We start from the raw sequence: 16,673 nt of genomic DNA on the forward strand, positions 1-16,673 counted from the left end.
AGTGGTGTATGGTCCTTGGTTCAGTGATCCCCTTCTACACTTTACAGGTCATTACAGCTCAACTTATTTCATTTTGTAGATATGGCTTTGCAACAAATTGCTGAATGTACGGGGCAATGGCTAAATTAGTGTGTTTATCTCACCTGAAGTGATCTAGTGATATGTTTGTAATATATTGTGCTTCGGTTGAAACTGAATGTTCCCCCTGCTGTTATACATGGTATTGTATTGCATAACTGACAGATATTTTCCATTCTTGTGTGTGGTTTTTAAACGAAGGATATCTGTTTTTAACATGTTGACACAAATGTCTGCCGAATAATGGTATCAATAAAATGTATACATTTTGCTACATACTAGGTTGCCGGTGCCCTTATTAGCTATTAGAGTGAGGTGTCTATCTGTTACATAACCTCAATGCTGAAACTAGTTCACTGTTGCCAAGCAACTCCTCAGGTCAACTTCATGCAGCTGCTGACCCAATTACATGGAATATGTAAGATTGCTGTTGCATTGCCAAGAAGGAACCTGCAAGTAAACATTTCGTTGGATGGTGTACACCAGGTGTATCCTGTACATATGACTAATAAAACTTGAAATATGAGAGAGAGAGAGTATAATTATAGTAGGACTGTATTTACACAAGGTACGATATAAGAGAAAGATAATGGTAGTATCTACACAATTACACTTAAACATAGCCCTGTGCATGCCATTAGGCCATGATTAGCCCTCTTCTCACTAATGACATGTCCGTAGTTTAGTCGTTTGTTGATACAGAATACAGTATACTGTAGCTAGTTTACAAAGATACAGACCATGTCAAACATTGGGGGCACTGAGCTGTACAAGAATACATCTAAAAGTAAAACTGGGCAGTCAAACCATCAACTAGGCACTCTACAGTGTAATTTGTTGGATGAGGGAAACATATTTCTTACTGCTGGAGTGCTAGGTCTTAGGCTGAAGCCATTCCAAGTGTGCCACTGCAGTGATAAATTAGATATTGATTTCTGGGTGTATGCAGTAAGTGAGGGAAATCATCAAACCAAGAGTTTCAATAATGTTCAGGGTGAGAAAAGTGGGACGCCCAAGTTGTGTACTCCCAAAATGAGATGGTTACTGCAATGGGTAAAGTAGGCCCTTCTGTAAGAGGAATAATGCAACTTTACAAGAATTGGCTGCAAACTAATTTTAGTTCAACTTCATGTATGTGAACTGTGAGTCTCCTGTGAATCCATCAGTGGGGACAGAGGCAGGGTGTATTCCCCATGAGACTGACTGGTCTAAAGAGTCTGTCTGTCGGTTGTCCCTGCCTGATTCCTACTGTGCCTCTGATGCCTAACAGTGAGACGGGGGGCTCAGACCAGTCACTCGCTTGGCAGAGATTGACGGACAAAAAAAGTATTACTCCGATTTATTTTCTTCTTCTTCCTTTTCTTTGGAATAGAGAGATCATTTTTAACAGCGAGGATGAAGTGCTTTGGGTGGTTGCATACTGTGGAACTAATACCTGCACATATACTGTATGGCTATGTAGCGGAGGTGGTTTCTCAGCTAGTATAGCCTTGAGTGTTTGCACCTATGGTAACTTACTTAGTGATGCAATACACAACACTTGCTGGGAGAATAAAAAATAAGTGACTGCAGCTTTAGTGCATTCAACCAACCCTTTTGCCAAATGAGCACATACTGCATGTCATATCTAGTTAAATGTAGGCTAAAGCAGGACATATTAGTGATAATTGGTGGATTTGCTATACATAGTCAGCACTGTGCTGGATTTACATATTAACACATTTGCCAATTAATAATTAAAGAGTTGAGGTTGAGTCTGTTGCTCCCTCTGACACATACAGGTGCATCTCAATAAATTAGAATATTGTGGAAAAGTTAGGTAATTTCAATAATTCAATTGACAAAGTGAAACTCATATCGTGGATTAATTACACAAAAAGTGAAATAGTTCAAGCCTGTATTTGTTTTAATCTTGATGATTACGGCTTACAGCTCATGAAAACCCCAAATTCAATATCTCAGAAAATTAGAATATGACATATGACCAGTGAAAAAAGGAATGTCGGCCTTCTGAAAAGTATGTTCTTGTACATGCTGTCAGTACTTGGTTGGGGCTCCTTTTGCATGAATCACTGCATCTATGCGGCGGGCATGGAGTCGATCAGCCTGTGGCACTGCTGAGGTGTTATGGAAGCCCAGGTGGCTTCGATAGCGGCCTTCAGCTCGTCTGCATTGTTGGGTCTCGTGTCTCTCATCTTCCTCTTGACAAGACCCCATAAATTCTCTATGGGGTTCAGATCAGGCGAGTTTGCTGGCCAATCAAGCACAGTAATCCCATGGTCATTGAACCAGGTATTGGTACCTTTGGCAGTGTGGGCAGGTGCCAAGTCCTGCTGGAAAATGAAATCAGCATCTCCATGAAGCTTGTCAGCAGAAGGAAGCATGAAGTGCTCTAACATTTCCTGGTAGATGGCTGAGTTGACTTTGGACTTGATGAAACACAGTGGACCAACACCAGAAGATGACATGGCTCCCCAAATCATCACTGTGGAAACTTCACACTGGACTTCAAGCAACTTGGATTCTGTGCCTCTCCACTCTTCCTCCAGACTCTGGGACCTTGATTGCCAAATGAAATGCAAAATGTACTTTCATCTGAAAAGAGGACTTTGGACCACTGAGCGACAGTCTTCCTTAGCCCAGGTAAGACGCTTCTGACGTTGCCTCTTGTTCAGGAGTGGCTTGACACGAGGAATGCAACAGTTGTAGCCCATTTCCTGGATACGTCTGTGCGTGGTGGCTCTTGATGCACTGACTCCTGCCTCAGTCCACTCCTTGTGAAGCTCCCCCACATTTTTTGAATGGCCTTTGCTTGACAATCCTCTCAAGGCTCCGGTTATCCCTGTTGCTTGTGCACCTTTTCCTACCACATTTCTTCCTTCCACTCGACTTCCCATGAATATGCTTGGATACAGCACTCTGTGAACAGCCAGCTTCTTTAGCAATGATCTTTTGAGGCTTTCCCTCCTTGTGGAGGGTGTTGATGACTGTCTTCTGCACAACTGTCAAGTCAGCAGTCTTCCCCATGATTGTGAAGCCTACTGAACTGGACTGAGAGACCATTTAAAGGCTCAGGAAACCTTTGCAGGTGTTTTGAGTTAGTTAGCTGATTAGTGTGACACCTTGAGTCTACAATATTGAACTTTTTCACAATATTCTAATTTTCTGAGATACTGAATTTGGGGTTTTCATGAGCTGTAAACCGTAATCAACAAGATTAAAACCAATACAGGCTTGAACTATTTCACTTTTTGTGTAATTAATCCACGATATGAGTTTCACTTTGTCAATTGAATTATTGAAATTACTTAACTTTTCCACAATATTCTAATTTATTGAGCTGCACCTGTAGAGAATATGAACCAGGTCCCCTATAGAGAGGAGTCAAGCTACTGTAGCATTCTACACTGTACGTCCAAGAGCTATGAAAGGGCTCAATAATGTCTGATGACTGACCTGCAATACATTACCTTTCTGATGCCTTGAGAGTTGTCAATGTCAACTAACACGCATGTTGTAAACTAATGGTTTATGAAGGCTACAGTGTTTACAGATCTCCATGTGAAGCTATTGCACTGCTCCACTGCCTTAGCCAAACCCTATCATATGAGTGTCCATTAATAATGAACACAGGACAGGCAGTAATGTGGGCACTCTGTGGGAGGAGACATCTGTTGCGGTGAGTTCAACTTATCCCACCATGGACAATTGGACATTTAGGAGCCAGCTGGACAACCACTCTGCCCCGCTGTGCCAATACCCCTGTGCCCCTGGCAAGGAGCCACCACCGGCAAGGAGTCACCACCGGCTTGGAGTCACTGGACCAAAGCCTGCCAGATGGTGCCCAGCCACTCCGGACAACCCAGGCACGCAGACGCACATATACACACACACACACACACCAGACACATGCACGCATGCGCACGCTTTCATTGCGGTCAGGCACAAGTTCACAGTAGTCTATATTGATCATTTGAGAGGTATAACACGTTTCGAAGGAGAGAGATTACATTTACATCATTTAGCAGACGCTCTTATCCAGAGCGACTTACAAATTGGTGCATTCAACTTATGATAGCAAGTGGGACAACCACTTTTTTTCTTTTTTTTATGGGTGGGGGAGGGGGTAGAAGGATTACTTTATACTATTCCAGGTATTCCTTAAAGAGGTAGGGTTTCAAGTGTCTCCGGAAGGTGGTCAGTGACTCCGCTGTCCTGGTGTCGTGGGGGAGCTTGTTCCACCATTGGGGTGCCAGAGTAGCAAATAGCTTTGACTGGGCTGAGCGGGAACTGTGCTTTCGTAGAGGTAGGGGAGCTAGCAGGCCAGAGGTGGATGAACGTAGTGCCCTCGTTTGGGTGTAGGGTCTGATCAGAGCCTGAAGGTAAGGAGGTGCCGTTCCCCTCACAGCTCCGTAGGCAAGCACCATGGTCTTGTAGTACATGCGAGCCTCAACTGGAAGCCAGTGGAGTGTGCGGAGGAGTGGGGTGACATGAGAGAACTTGGGAAGGTCGAACACCAGACGGGCTGCAGCGTTCTGGATAAGTTGTAGGGGTTTAATGGCACAGGCAGGGAGCCCAGCCAACAGCGAGTTGCAGTTATCCAGAGATGGCAAATGTTCCATTGAGGGAGGAGAGGAAATGGTAATATACCAATGTGCTCCATGATTCGGTTCCGCTGTGTGTTTGTTCATGTAAGTAGCTGCTGCTAGGGAGACCCAGGGAAATATCCTTAAGACAGATACTTTTCCCTCTGCAGGGAAATTAAGTCTTCTTCAGGCACAACTCATTCCTCCCAGCCAGCCTGTAAATTGATATGCTAATTAGATTAGGAGTTTTAAGCGCTGTACTCTGACTAATACAAGTATTACCATTACCTCTGGAGATGCAGGAAACCCCCAGGAACCAGTGGAAGGAAGCAAAGCAAACCAATTGGGACATGACATCTCCTGTATCACAGTATACACACGAGATGTTCAATGTATTGAACAAATGAAAGCTCTCAATCAAATCCAGTACTCAATCAAGTACTGTTAGTGTATTGGCAGAGTAACAAACCCTCAAAATGCTATCCTTCAAATCCTAAACTTCAAACACTTGCCAATTATCCATTCAAAATCAGACTGATCTGGATGGTTCTTGATCCCGGTCTTGACTACTGTACTGTATTATGTAATCATCACCACCACAATGTACCTCAGCAGCAGTGCAGACAGAGGAAGTCCACCAGCCCCATTAATATTAGATGTGAAAGGTCAGGCGTGATGATGTGTAGGTACCCGATAGGCTGTTATTGCTGGTGTCACATCCCAGGCGGAGTTTCCTCTCCTCTAACACGCTGTCACACAAACATGTGTTCTGACATGAACTCAATCTCACCTCGCTGTCCTCTTCACAGGAAGTGGGGAGGTCTGGGAAGGCAAAGCTCATGCAATTTGTCATCTGTGTTGATTGGATTTTCGGGTCAACGAGACCTGGGAGGATGTGTTTTTGACTTCATATGAATACAGACAAGTAGTAGTTAAGTAGGAGATCAATGGTTTTCAATGACTAATATACCACGACATCCTAAAAAAGACAAGCTCAAACAATCATTAATGTAAATTGAAATACTTTATTTCACCATTACACAATAACAGGGCTTGAAATAAATTGAAAAGATAAATGGAAAGTAATGCTACAGAGGACCATAAAATATAGACAACTTTAATAATGTAGCAAATGAAACTTACACTAAAACGACCACTATCTAGGATATCATTGAGATTAAAAGAGTTTAGAAATCAGCAAAATGTTTCTACATCGAGCACATTCATGCCAGTATAATAGTATTTTACAGCGTCATGTTGCAGATGATTTGGGGGTGTTCCTCAATGCACACGGGTCACCCTGATTGGTGAGGCTGAACACAGAGGGGGCTTGTGGGTACTGTAGTCCATCTGTGTTCTATGATACATGTTTTGTATTTGGTATAAAGAAGTTGGGCTGGAGGGTGGAAAACGCTGGTTGTTTTTACATGGATAACACTGTACAGGTAGGTGCCTTCAGAGCTTCAGGAACTAAAGGCACATGGGGTCCACTGAGCAACAGATATGTCCATTCTGAAAGAGAGGGGGAGGAGAGAGAGAATTTAGAGTGGGTCACTGTTAGACTTTAACCACAATACAGTTCTTCTCTTTGAAGTTTCTCTACTGCAGAATGAAGTTCTATTATTGTTTTCTACTTTTCTCACTGAAAGGCAAACTTGGTTTGACATTTAGAATTTCGATAGTCATGGAGTGTTTGGCGCCAACATGAGGTATAGTTGGCTGAAGTCCGCATAGATATAATGAATATCCATGGCTGTTACCTTGCACTGGCAGAGGGTGCACTCAGTGCCGTGTTTGACCCAGGAGGAGCCGCTGAAGCGCTGGATGCCGTGCTCGTCCATGCACGTCTTGGTGATGTCGTTACGGATGGTGTCAGCCTGGCAGGGGTCGGTGACGCAGCGGGCACAGCATTCGCCCTTGGGCACCACCGTGAACTCACAGTCCAAATGGGGGCACGACAGGGGCCAGCAGTCTACCTGCCCCTGCTGTGGGAGGGTGAGACAGAAAGACAGACAGACAGACTGGAGTCTTATTACATACCAGTGGAGGCTGCTGAGGGGAGGACGGCTCATAATAATGTCTGGAACGGAGCCAATGGAATGGTATCAAACACCATTGACTCCATTCCAGCCATTATTGAGAGTCGTCCTCCCCTCAGCAGCCTCCACTGATACGTACAGTCCATCACCCCTACAATTGTATTGAATAGATCCTGTCCTTTGCCAAATGTTTCAGTATACTTCTATACCACCCTGATGCAGTCAAAAAAGTATCATGTAAACATAGACATTTTGTCCTGATACATCATAGATGGGGCTATGTCATTGCATAGGAGTAGCAGTATGAGAGGAAATACATTTTCAGACACTGGGCTAAATATTCTGGATTTCCTAATGGAGTTGTTTTGGTCACCCGTTCATTCTCCCGCTCATAATAATCACTACACAGTTGCAGCAGAGAAAGCCTTATTGGATTTCTCAAGCAGTCGTTTCAATAAGCCAGTGAATACAGGTCATATATTCTGGCGAACTTTATAGATCCTGGTTAAGCTATGATTCTGCATGACCTACAGTGCCTTGAAAAAGTATTCATCCCCCTTGGCGTTTTTCCTATTTTGTTGCATTACATCCTGTAATTTAAATGGATTTTTATTTGGATTTCATGTAATGGACATACACAAAATAGTCCAAATTGGTGAAGTGAAATTTAAAAAAAGAACATTTCAAAAATAGTTAAAAATAAATAACGGAAAAGTGATGCATGCATATGTATTCACCCCCTTTGCTATGAAGCCCCTAAATAAGATCTGGTGCAACCAATTACCTTTAGTTAAATAAAGTCCACCTGTGTGGAATCTAAGTGTCACATGATCTCAGTATACAGTGGGGAAAAAAAGTATTTAGTCAGCCACCAATTGTGCAAGTTCTCCCACTTAAAAAGATGAGAGAGGCCTGTAATTTTCATCATAGGTACACGTCAACTATGACAGACAAAATGAGTAAAAAAATCCAGAAAATCACATTGTAGGATTTTTAATGAATTTATTTGCAAATTATGGTGGAAAATAAGTATTTGGTCAATAACAAAAGTTTCTCAATACTTTGTTATATACCCTTTGTTGGCAATGACACAGGTCAAACGTTTTCTGTAAGTCTTCACAAGGTTTTCACACACTGTTGCTGGTATTTTGGCCCATTCCTCCATGCAGATCTCCTCTAGAGCAGTGATGTTTTGGGGCTGTCGCTGGGCAACACGGACTTTCAACTCCCTCCAAAGATTTTCTATGGGGTTGAGATCTGGAGACTGGCTAGGCCACTCCAGGACCTTGAAATGCTTCTTACGAAGCCACTCCTTTGTTGCCCGGGCGGTGTGTTTGGGATCATTGTCATGCTGAAAGACCCAGCCACGTTTCATCTTCAATGCCCTTGTTGATGGAAGGAGGTTTTCACTCAAAATCTCACGATACATGGCCCCATTCATTCTTTCCTTTACACGGATCTGTCGTCCTGGTCCCTTTGCAGAAAAACAGCCCCAAAGCATGATGTTTCCACCCCCATGCTTCACAGTAGGTATGGTGTTCTTTGGATGCAACTCAGCATTCTTTGTCCTCCAAACACGACGAGTTGAGTTTTTACCAAAAAGTTATATTTTGGTTTCATCTGACCATATGACATTCTCCCAATCCTCTTCTGGATCATCCAAATGCACTCTAGCAAACTTCAGACGGGCCTGGACATGTACTGGCTTAAGCAGGGGGACACATCTTGCACTGCAGGATTTGAGTCCCTGGCGGCGTAGTGTGTTACTGATGGTAGGCTTTGTTACTTTGGTCCCAGCTCTCTGCAGGTCATTCACTAGGTCCCCCCGTGTGGTTCTGGGATTTTTGCTCACCGTTCTTGTGATTATTTTGACCCCACGGGGTGAGATCTTGCGTGGAGCCCCAGATCAAGGGAGATTATCAGTGGTCTTGTATGTCTTCCATTTCCTAATAATTGCTCCCACAGTTGATTTCTTCAAACCAAGCTGCTTACCTATTGCAGATTCAGTCTTCCCAGCCTGGTGCAGGTCTACAATTTTGTTTCTGGTGTCCTTTGACAGCTCTTTGGTCTTGGCCATAGTGGAGTTTGGAGTGTGACTGTTTGAGGTTGTGGACAGGTGTCTTTTATACTGATAACAAGTTCAAACAGGTGCCATTAATACAGGTAACGAGTGGAGGACAGAGGAGCCTCTTAAAGAAGAAGTTACAGGTCTGTGAGAGCCAGAAATCTTGCTTGTTTGTAGGTGACCAAATACTTATTTTCCACCATAATTTGCAAATAAATTCATTAAAAATCCTACAATGTGATTTTCTGGATATTTTTTTCTCAATTTGTCTGTCATAGTTGACGTGTACCTATGATGAAAATTACAGGCCTCTCTCATATTTTAAAGTGGGAGAACTTGCACAATTGGTGGCTGACTAAATACTTTTTTCCCCCACTGTATATACACCTGTTCTGAAAGACCCCAGAGTCTTGCCAGAGATTTGCCTTGGCTAGACAACAGCGTGGCCAACAACAACCATATTTCATTCCTCTAGATCTAAGGCTAAAACAATATCCTATACCCATAGCGTCCTATACCTATAGTAGCAAGTCAGAGATACATATGTCAAAGAGCCATATTATGTCATTCAAATGAGTGCAAAAATACATGTAATTTAAAAGGGGATTTGTATCTTTGTCTTAGAGATTTGCGTGTCCATTTCCCTGCTGAGCAGAGCGGGGCCAGTATGGTTCAGACTCTGCTGTGTAGGCATTCAAGGTTAATTTCATGTCCCGGTCACGCTACTAGATCCCACGTGTATATCTCCGCACCATTCTCCTCCACTCCGCTCTTTCAAGTGCTGCAGTTTATACCATTTTGGCTGGTGGCTGTGTTTGTGTGTGCAACATGATGTATGTGTGTGTTTGTGTGCATGCATACCTGAGTGCCTGCCTCAGAGAGAGAGAAAGAGATTCAACAGAAAGCCCATTTCAGCACCCTGCATCTCCAACACAGTGATTTCACAGCCCTATAATGGCCTGCTGTAAGTAATCCACCCAAGGCCCTTAAGGTCTAACCCTTAAGGACAGCATCACAGTGGGGGAAGGAAACAACATTATGCTGTCTAGTACAACAGCCATGGATTTTACTTGGTGTCTCTGTATTCATTTGCTAATCACAGAAGGAGAGAGGTGGGATGGCTGTATGTGTGTCTACAACATTCTGTTTGGAGGGAAAAAATAACCAACGGTAATGCCACTCCTCCGAGGGAACGGGCGGTCGGGAGAGAGCTGGCAGAACGACAATGCTAAAGATGATTTATGGGTCGACGCAAAGGCAGATTGACGCAAATGCAGCTAAGTGTTACTTTTTTCCAGGAGTGGATTGGCCAGGGAGAATGCCAAGTGTGACATTTGCATTTAATAAACATATGGCTGGTGGTGAAGGGCGTCTGAAAGGCTTATTGAAGGCGGTAGGATGTGATGTTCTGTCAGATTTAGTGTGAAATCCTCGTAAAAAAGCCTTCCTGTTGTTTGAACAGCAGGGATGAGGGAGCCTTGGAAAAGGTCGACAGTGGAGAGAGTCAATGCAAACAGTGCATATTTCTTTGAGTAAATTCAATAGAGAACGCTCTTGACATGTCATAATTCAGTTTTATATATTGCCAGGACATAGAGACTTGTGGACATAGAGACCTGCATACACACACACACACACACACACACACAGTATCTCCCGTACATTAATCACTAAAGTACTGGTATTCCCTGTATATAGCTCCATTCTTGTGTATTTTATTTTATTCCTCTTGTGTTAGATACTATTTATTATTATTATCTTTTAAACTGCATCGTTGGGAAAGGTTTGTAAGCAAGCATTTCACAGTAAAGTCTACACCAGTTGTATTCAGCGCACTTGATAAATACAATTTCATTTGATTTAATGCAGAGTCCAGTACAGTGTGTCCTATCTATTTATAGGGTGTGTATTATTGGTACTAACCAGACACTGGCACTGCTGGCAGTTCTCCACCCAGGTGTCTCCACTGCCATAGGTCAGCAGGCCGTTCTGGTGCAGACACTGGCTGCTGAGGCGAGGGTCACACTCTGGACAGCAGAACAGGTCAGCTGTGGGGTTCTCACAGTCACATACCATCCTCCTGCACATCACCTGGCCAGTCTGCGCAGAGGGGAGGGGGGCGATACACTGTCTGTCAATCAACTGACAATAACACTCAACTCAAACATGTTTTGAAGTCTCAAACTACAAAGTATAGTTTGTAGCTACTATATTGTAAGGTACAGTCTAACTTACTTACTTTTGAAAAACTCTGCATTGTTGGTTAAGGGCTCGTAAGTATGCATTTCATGGTAAGGTCTACTACACCTGTTGTATTCAGCGCATGTGACAAATACAATTTGATTTGAACTACTATTGTAAAGTACAGTCTCTATAACCCAAACTCAATATTTGCTAGTTGTTGACCTTTTTTATTGGTTGATTACACACACTCAACATTACCATTGCTCTCTACTAGCTGACCGTGAACATTCCAAAACAATAACATGTTTACACCTTTCTCTGTTCGCTCAGCCGTTCAATACTGCTAATTCTGACAGGCAGGTTCTCAATTTCTCCAATCAATTAAAATGACTAATTTCATTAAAGTTTCATTTCTGCCCTCCTCCTCTATAATCAAATGAATAATATGATGCTTGATTGTTCAATACACATACTAATCCTCTATAATCACCTGCTAGCATTCCCAGACACCAGACATTATCCAAAAGTAAACGCTAAATGACTAAACATGACAAGACTGTAGCCTAATAATCATTAGATAAATTATAGTTTTTTTGCTTAATTAAAAACCAAGTTTTCCAAATAACTGGTTCTAGACGCATCTAAATTCTTCAGACCTGTATTAATCATATAACTAACTGAATTAATAAAGTCATCATAATGCTTTACAACCAATAGAACGCCCCTGACCTGACCTTTTTTTTTTTACCCATCATCCTCTGTCTCACCTGACAAGAGCAGACTGAGCACCTATCATTGTCCAGCACCCAGATCTGTCGACTGTGTTTGATTTTGTTGTCATGGATACAGTCTCCGGTGCAGTTCCTCCCATGGGGGCACCTGCAGTCGTAGCCCCCCTCCAAGTTGAAGCACACCGTGTCATTGGCACAGGTGTTCCTCCCTGTCTTGCATTCATTGATATCTGTAGGGAGCCAGAGAGATGACTTCAGGCATATGCTCAACACAGGTCAAATACTGTAGTTTATGCATAAATTCACATGCATCTAACTGCTTTAAAAAAGACAAAGGAAGCACATTTATTATATTCTAACAGCTAAAGTGGGCTTTTTTTTATAACAACACTGTAATTTTGTCCCCCCAGAAACCATTTTTCGTCAAATTACAACTGCAGTTGTCTTTGTTCTTCACAGTATGTTCACTGAGAGTCTCTGATGTGCTCTGTGTCGGTCTGTGTGGATTGGCTAGACTTGACAGGTAAAATGTGGCTATAGAGCAGACAGACAGACACACAGAGCTGCAGTACTGTCACTACTGACACGTAATACTTCAGGGTTTCCTTCCATTTTGACATGTGACAAGCTCTTGGCAGGCAGCTTTAGAGAATGTTCCAGAAAGATTGAATGAGCAGTAAAAAGCAGACAGGAATTTGGAGGAAAATGCACCAGTAACGGTATGTCCAGTCCAAACATACTATTACCCACACCGACAGCAAAAACAACTGGTCAAAAGAAGGCCAAGGAAATCTCTAGCTCTGCAATGGTTAGATGTGCTGCTATGATCAATGTTAGAATACACTAGACTAGAATTATGGAAAAACAAACTAGTGTGCAGGTATACTCTATGCATGTGATAGATGTGCCGGGGCGGCAGGTAGCTTAGTGGTTAAGAGCGTAGTGCCAGTAACCGAAAGGTTGCTGGTTCTAATCCCGAGCTGACTAGGTGAAAAATCTGTTGATGTGCCCTTGAGCAAGGCACTTAACCCTAATTGCTCCTGTAAGTCGCTCTGGATAAGAGCGTCTGCTAAATGACTGTAAATATCAATAGGAATTATCATATGTGACTAGGTGAATGAAGATTGCCTACAACCGCAGTGTTTCTTTTGGTCTTGTGATGAAAAGAGCGGGTCAACTCACCTATGCACGACTCCCCATTAGTAGAGAACAAGCCGTTGTCGTGGTAGCCATCACGACACTCGCAGTGGTACCACCCGGGCAGGTTGACACAGATGGCTTTGTCATCACACTCCACAAAACCATCAAAACACTCATCAATGTCTGTCAGGAGAGAGAGAGAGAGAGAAAGAACAGTGAAGACCTCTATCTCTCTACGTTTTTGTTCCGAATTATGTCACTAGAACAGCATATCGAACTTAGCTTCATTCTTGTCTGACAGGCATTTTCTACATTGACCGTGACAATTTATTTAGACAAACAACAACGTGACCATCCATTTCATACAAAGGAACGAGGTGCAAGTAAATTAAACATCTGAAACAACTGGATTTATGTGAATACAGAATAAGAAGATGCCCTAATATTTCAACTTGTATTTAATTAGACTGGCTTGGCCAGATGAGAGAAACTTAGCTAGTGATTACGGGATTGGGGCTAAATGTGAGGGTCCAGGTTGCAGAGTGATTAAATGTGTCTGTGTAGGCACAGATGGATTTTTGATGATTGTGTGCGTGTGATGCATTATCAGAGTCCCTCATTATGAAAATTGCCCAGTACTATCAGTGACCTTCCCATTCAATTCCCCCAGAGTCAGACAGAACAGAGCACAGCAGGATCCCCTGGAGGGCCCAGGTCTCCTCTCCCCATCATCTTCTCCTCTACTCTCCGCTCTTCTCCTCTACTCTCCTCTTCCCCTCCCTTCTCCTTTCCTCTCCGCTCTTCTCCTCTACTCTCCTCCTCCCCTCCCTTCTCCTTTCCTCTCCGCTCTTCTCCTCTATTCTCCTCCTCCCCTCCCCTCTCCTTTCCCCTCCGCTCTTCTCCTCTACTCTCCTCCTCCCCTCCCTTCTCCTTTCCTCTCCTCTCTTCTCTTCTCCTCTCCTTTCCCTTCCTCTCCTCTTGTCCTCTCCCTCTGCCACAGCAGTAATAGGATTAAGATCTATTGGCTAATGAGCACTCACCCCTTTAATATAATTTCTCCAGCAGATTAACCATTGATCAAATGTTGTGGATATTAGGCCCTTATCAGGGATAGTTCACCCAAATTACAAAATTACATATTGGTTTCCTTACACTGTAAGCAGTCTATGGAGAAGGTTTGACAGCAATCCACGATTTTGGTTTAGTTTCCCTGGCACTGTTTCCAAATGCTAACGTTTTAGCATTTCTGGCAAAGATCCCATCCAAGTCCTGGTACCGATATTATAATTTTTTCGCACATCATGTCCAAATCATCCAAAAGTATCTAAAATTGATTGTGAAGCTCAACAAAGTTACTTACAGTGCAGTCGGAAAGTATTCAGACCCCTTGACTTTTTCAATATTTTGTTACGTTACAGCTTTATTGTAAAATTGATTCAATTGTTTTTTTCCCCATCATCAATTTACACACAGTACCCCATAATGACGAAGCAAAAACAGGTTTTTAGACATTTTAGCAAATGTATTACAAATAACAAAATTAAATCTCACATTTACATATCTATTCAGACCCTTTACTCAGTACTTTGTTGAAGCACCTTTGGCAGCGATTACAGCCTTGAGTCTTCTTGGGTATGACGCTACAAGCCTGGCACACCTGTATTTGGGGAGTTTCTCCCATTTTTCTCTGCAGATCCTCTCAAGCTCTGTCAGGTTGGACAGGGAGTGTCGCTGCACAGCTATTGTCAGGTCTCTCCAGAGATGTTCGGTCGGGTTCAAGTCCGGGCTCTAGCTGAGCCACTCAAGGACATTCAGAGGCTTGTCCCAAAGCCACTCCTGTGTTGTCTTGGCTGTGTGCTTAGGGTTGTTGTCCTGTTGGAAGGTTAACCTTTGCCCCAGTCTGAGGTCCTGAGCGCTCTGGAGCAGGTTTTAATGAAGGATCTCTCTGTGCTTTGCTCTGTTCATCTTTCCCTCGATCCTGACTAGTCTCCCAGCATGATGCTGCCACGACCATGCTACACCGTAGGGATGGTGCCAGGTTTCCTCCAGGTTTCCTCAGAGTGACCATCGGGTTCTCGGTCACATCATTGACCAAGGCCCTTCTCCACCGATTGCTCAGTTTGGCCGGGCGGCCAGCTCTAGGAAGAGTCTTGGTGGTTCCAAACTTCTTCCATTTAAGAATGATGGAGGCCACTGTGTTCTTGGGGACCTTCAATGCTGCAGAAAGTTTTTGGTACCCTTCCCCAGATCTGTGCCTTGACACAATCCTGTCTCTGAGCTCTACGGACAATTCCTTCGACCTCATGGCTTGGTTTTTGCTCTGACATGCACTGTCAACTGTGGGACCTTATATAGACAGGTGTGTGCCTTTCCAAATCATGTCCAATCAATTGAATTTACCACAGGTGGCCTCCAATCAAGTTGTAGAAATATCTCAAGGATGATCAATGGAAACAGGATGCACCTGAGCTCAATTTCGAGTCTCATAGCAAAGGGTTTGAATACTTATGTAAATAAGGTATTTCTATTTTTTATTTTAATACTTTTGCAAAAAAGTCTAAAAACCTGTTTTCGCTTTGTCATTATGGGGTATTGTGTGTAGTTTGATGAGGAAAAATAATAATTTAATCAATTTTAGAAAAAGGCTGTAACGTAACAAAATGTGGAAAAAGTCAAGGGGTCTGAATACTTTCCGAATGCACTGTATAGATGATTTGAACATGATGTGCGAAAAATTCTAATATCGGTCCCATGACTTGAATGGAATTTGTGCCACAATGTAGGAAAAAGGTATGTACAGCAGTAGTTATATACAGTAAGATTAGCCATGTTGAGAATACAGTATGTACATATAAAGTAAGTAATCAATTAGTTATTTTTCAGACATCAATAAAATTTCAACAGAATAATGATGCAGGAATGCAACTCTTATATGTTCCTAACTACAGAAACGATTTCAGAACAATTAACATAATGTAAACATTATTAAAGTGACCAGTGTTCAATGACTCTGTACATAGGGCAGCAGTCTCTAAGGTGCAGGGCAGGGTACTGGGCGGAGGCCGGCTAGTGATGACTGTTTAACAGTCTAATGGCCTGGAGATAGAAGATGTTTTTCCTTCTCTCTGTCCCAGCTTTGATGCACCTGTACGGTCTCCGCCGGTTACATGGTAGCAGGGTGAACAGGCCGTGGCTCGGGTGGTTGAGGTCCTCGATGATCTTCTTGGGCTTTCTGTGACACCTGGTGCTGTAGATGTCCTGTAGGGCAGGCAGTGTGCCCCCGGTGATGCGTTGGGCTGACCGCACTACCCTCAGGAGAGCTCTGAGGTTGCAGGCGGTGCAGTTGCCGTTCCAGGCGGTGATACAGCCTGACAGAATGCTCTCGATGATGCATCTGTAGAAGTTAATGCAGAGTTTCTTCAGCCTCTTGAGTTTGAAGAGGCTCTGTGGCGCCTTCTTCACCACAGTGTCTGTGTGGAAGGACTATTTCAGGTCCTCGGTGATGTGCACACAGAGACCCTCTCCACTGCGGCCCCATCAATGTGGATGGGGGCGTGCTTTCTCTGCTGTCTCCTGTAGTCCACGATCAGCTCTTTCATTTTGTTGACGTTGAGGGAGATGTTATTTCCCTAGCACCACTCCGCCAGGGCTATGTTGGTAAACAGGTCTACCACTGTTGTGTCGTCAGCAAACTTGATGATTGAGTTGGAGACGTGCGTATCCATGCAGTCATGGGTGAACAGGAAGTACAGGAGGGAGCTGAATACGCACCCCTGTGGGGCCCCCGTGTTGAAAATCAGCATGACGGTGTTGCTGCCTACCTTCACCACCTGGGGTCGTCTCGTCACGA

General features: G+C 43.4%; 1 protein-coding gene across 1 annotated transcript in view; it reads right to left on the reverse strand.

Annotated features, from left to right (window-relative positions):
* Nucleotides 1-5,671: 5,671 nt before the first annotated feature.
* Nucleotides 5,672-16,673, reverse strand: part of LOC311137329 (protein kinase C-binding protein NELL2a-like) — a 130,539-nt gene continuing 119,537 nt past the window's right edge. Inside the window, exons 16-20 of the mRNA XM_084171769.1 lie at nucleotides 12,866-13,006; nucleotides 11,720-11,913; nucleotides 10,692-10,868; nucleotides 6,425-6,649; nucleotides 5,672-6,176 (exon numbers count right to left, since the gene is read on the reverse strand). Coding sequence (XP_084027895.1) covers nucleotides 6,135-6,176; nucleotides 6,425-6,649; nucleotides 10,692-10,868; nucleotides 11,720-11,913; nucleotides 12,866-13,006 — 779 coding nt within the window. The 3' untranslated portion in view covers nucleotides 5,672-6,134. The remainder of the gene's footprint in view (nucleotides 6,177-6,424; nucleotides 6,650-10,691; nucleotides 10,869-11,719; nucleotides 11,914-12,865; nucleotides 13,007-16,673) is intronic.

This window comes from Coregonus lavaretus (genome assembly GCF_964263955.1).
Source record: "Coregonus lavaretus genome assembly, chromosome: 11".
Lineage (NCBI taxonomy): Eukaryota > Metazoa > Chordata > Actinopteri > Salmoniformes > Salmonidae > Coregonus > Coregonus lavaretus.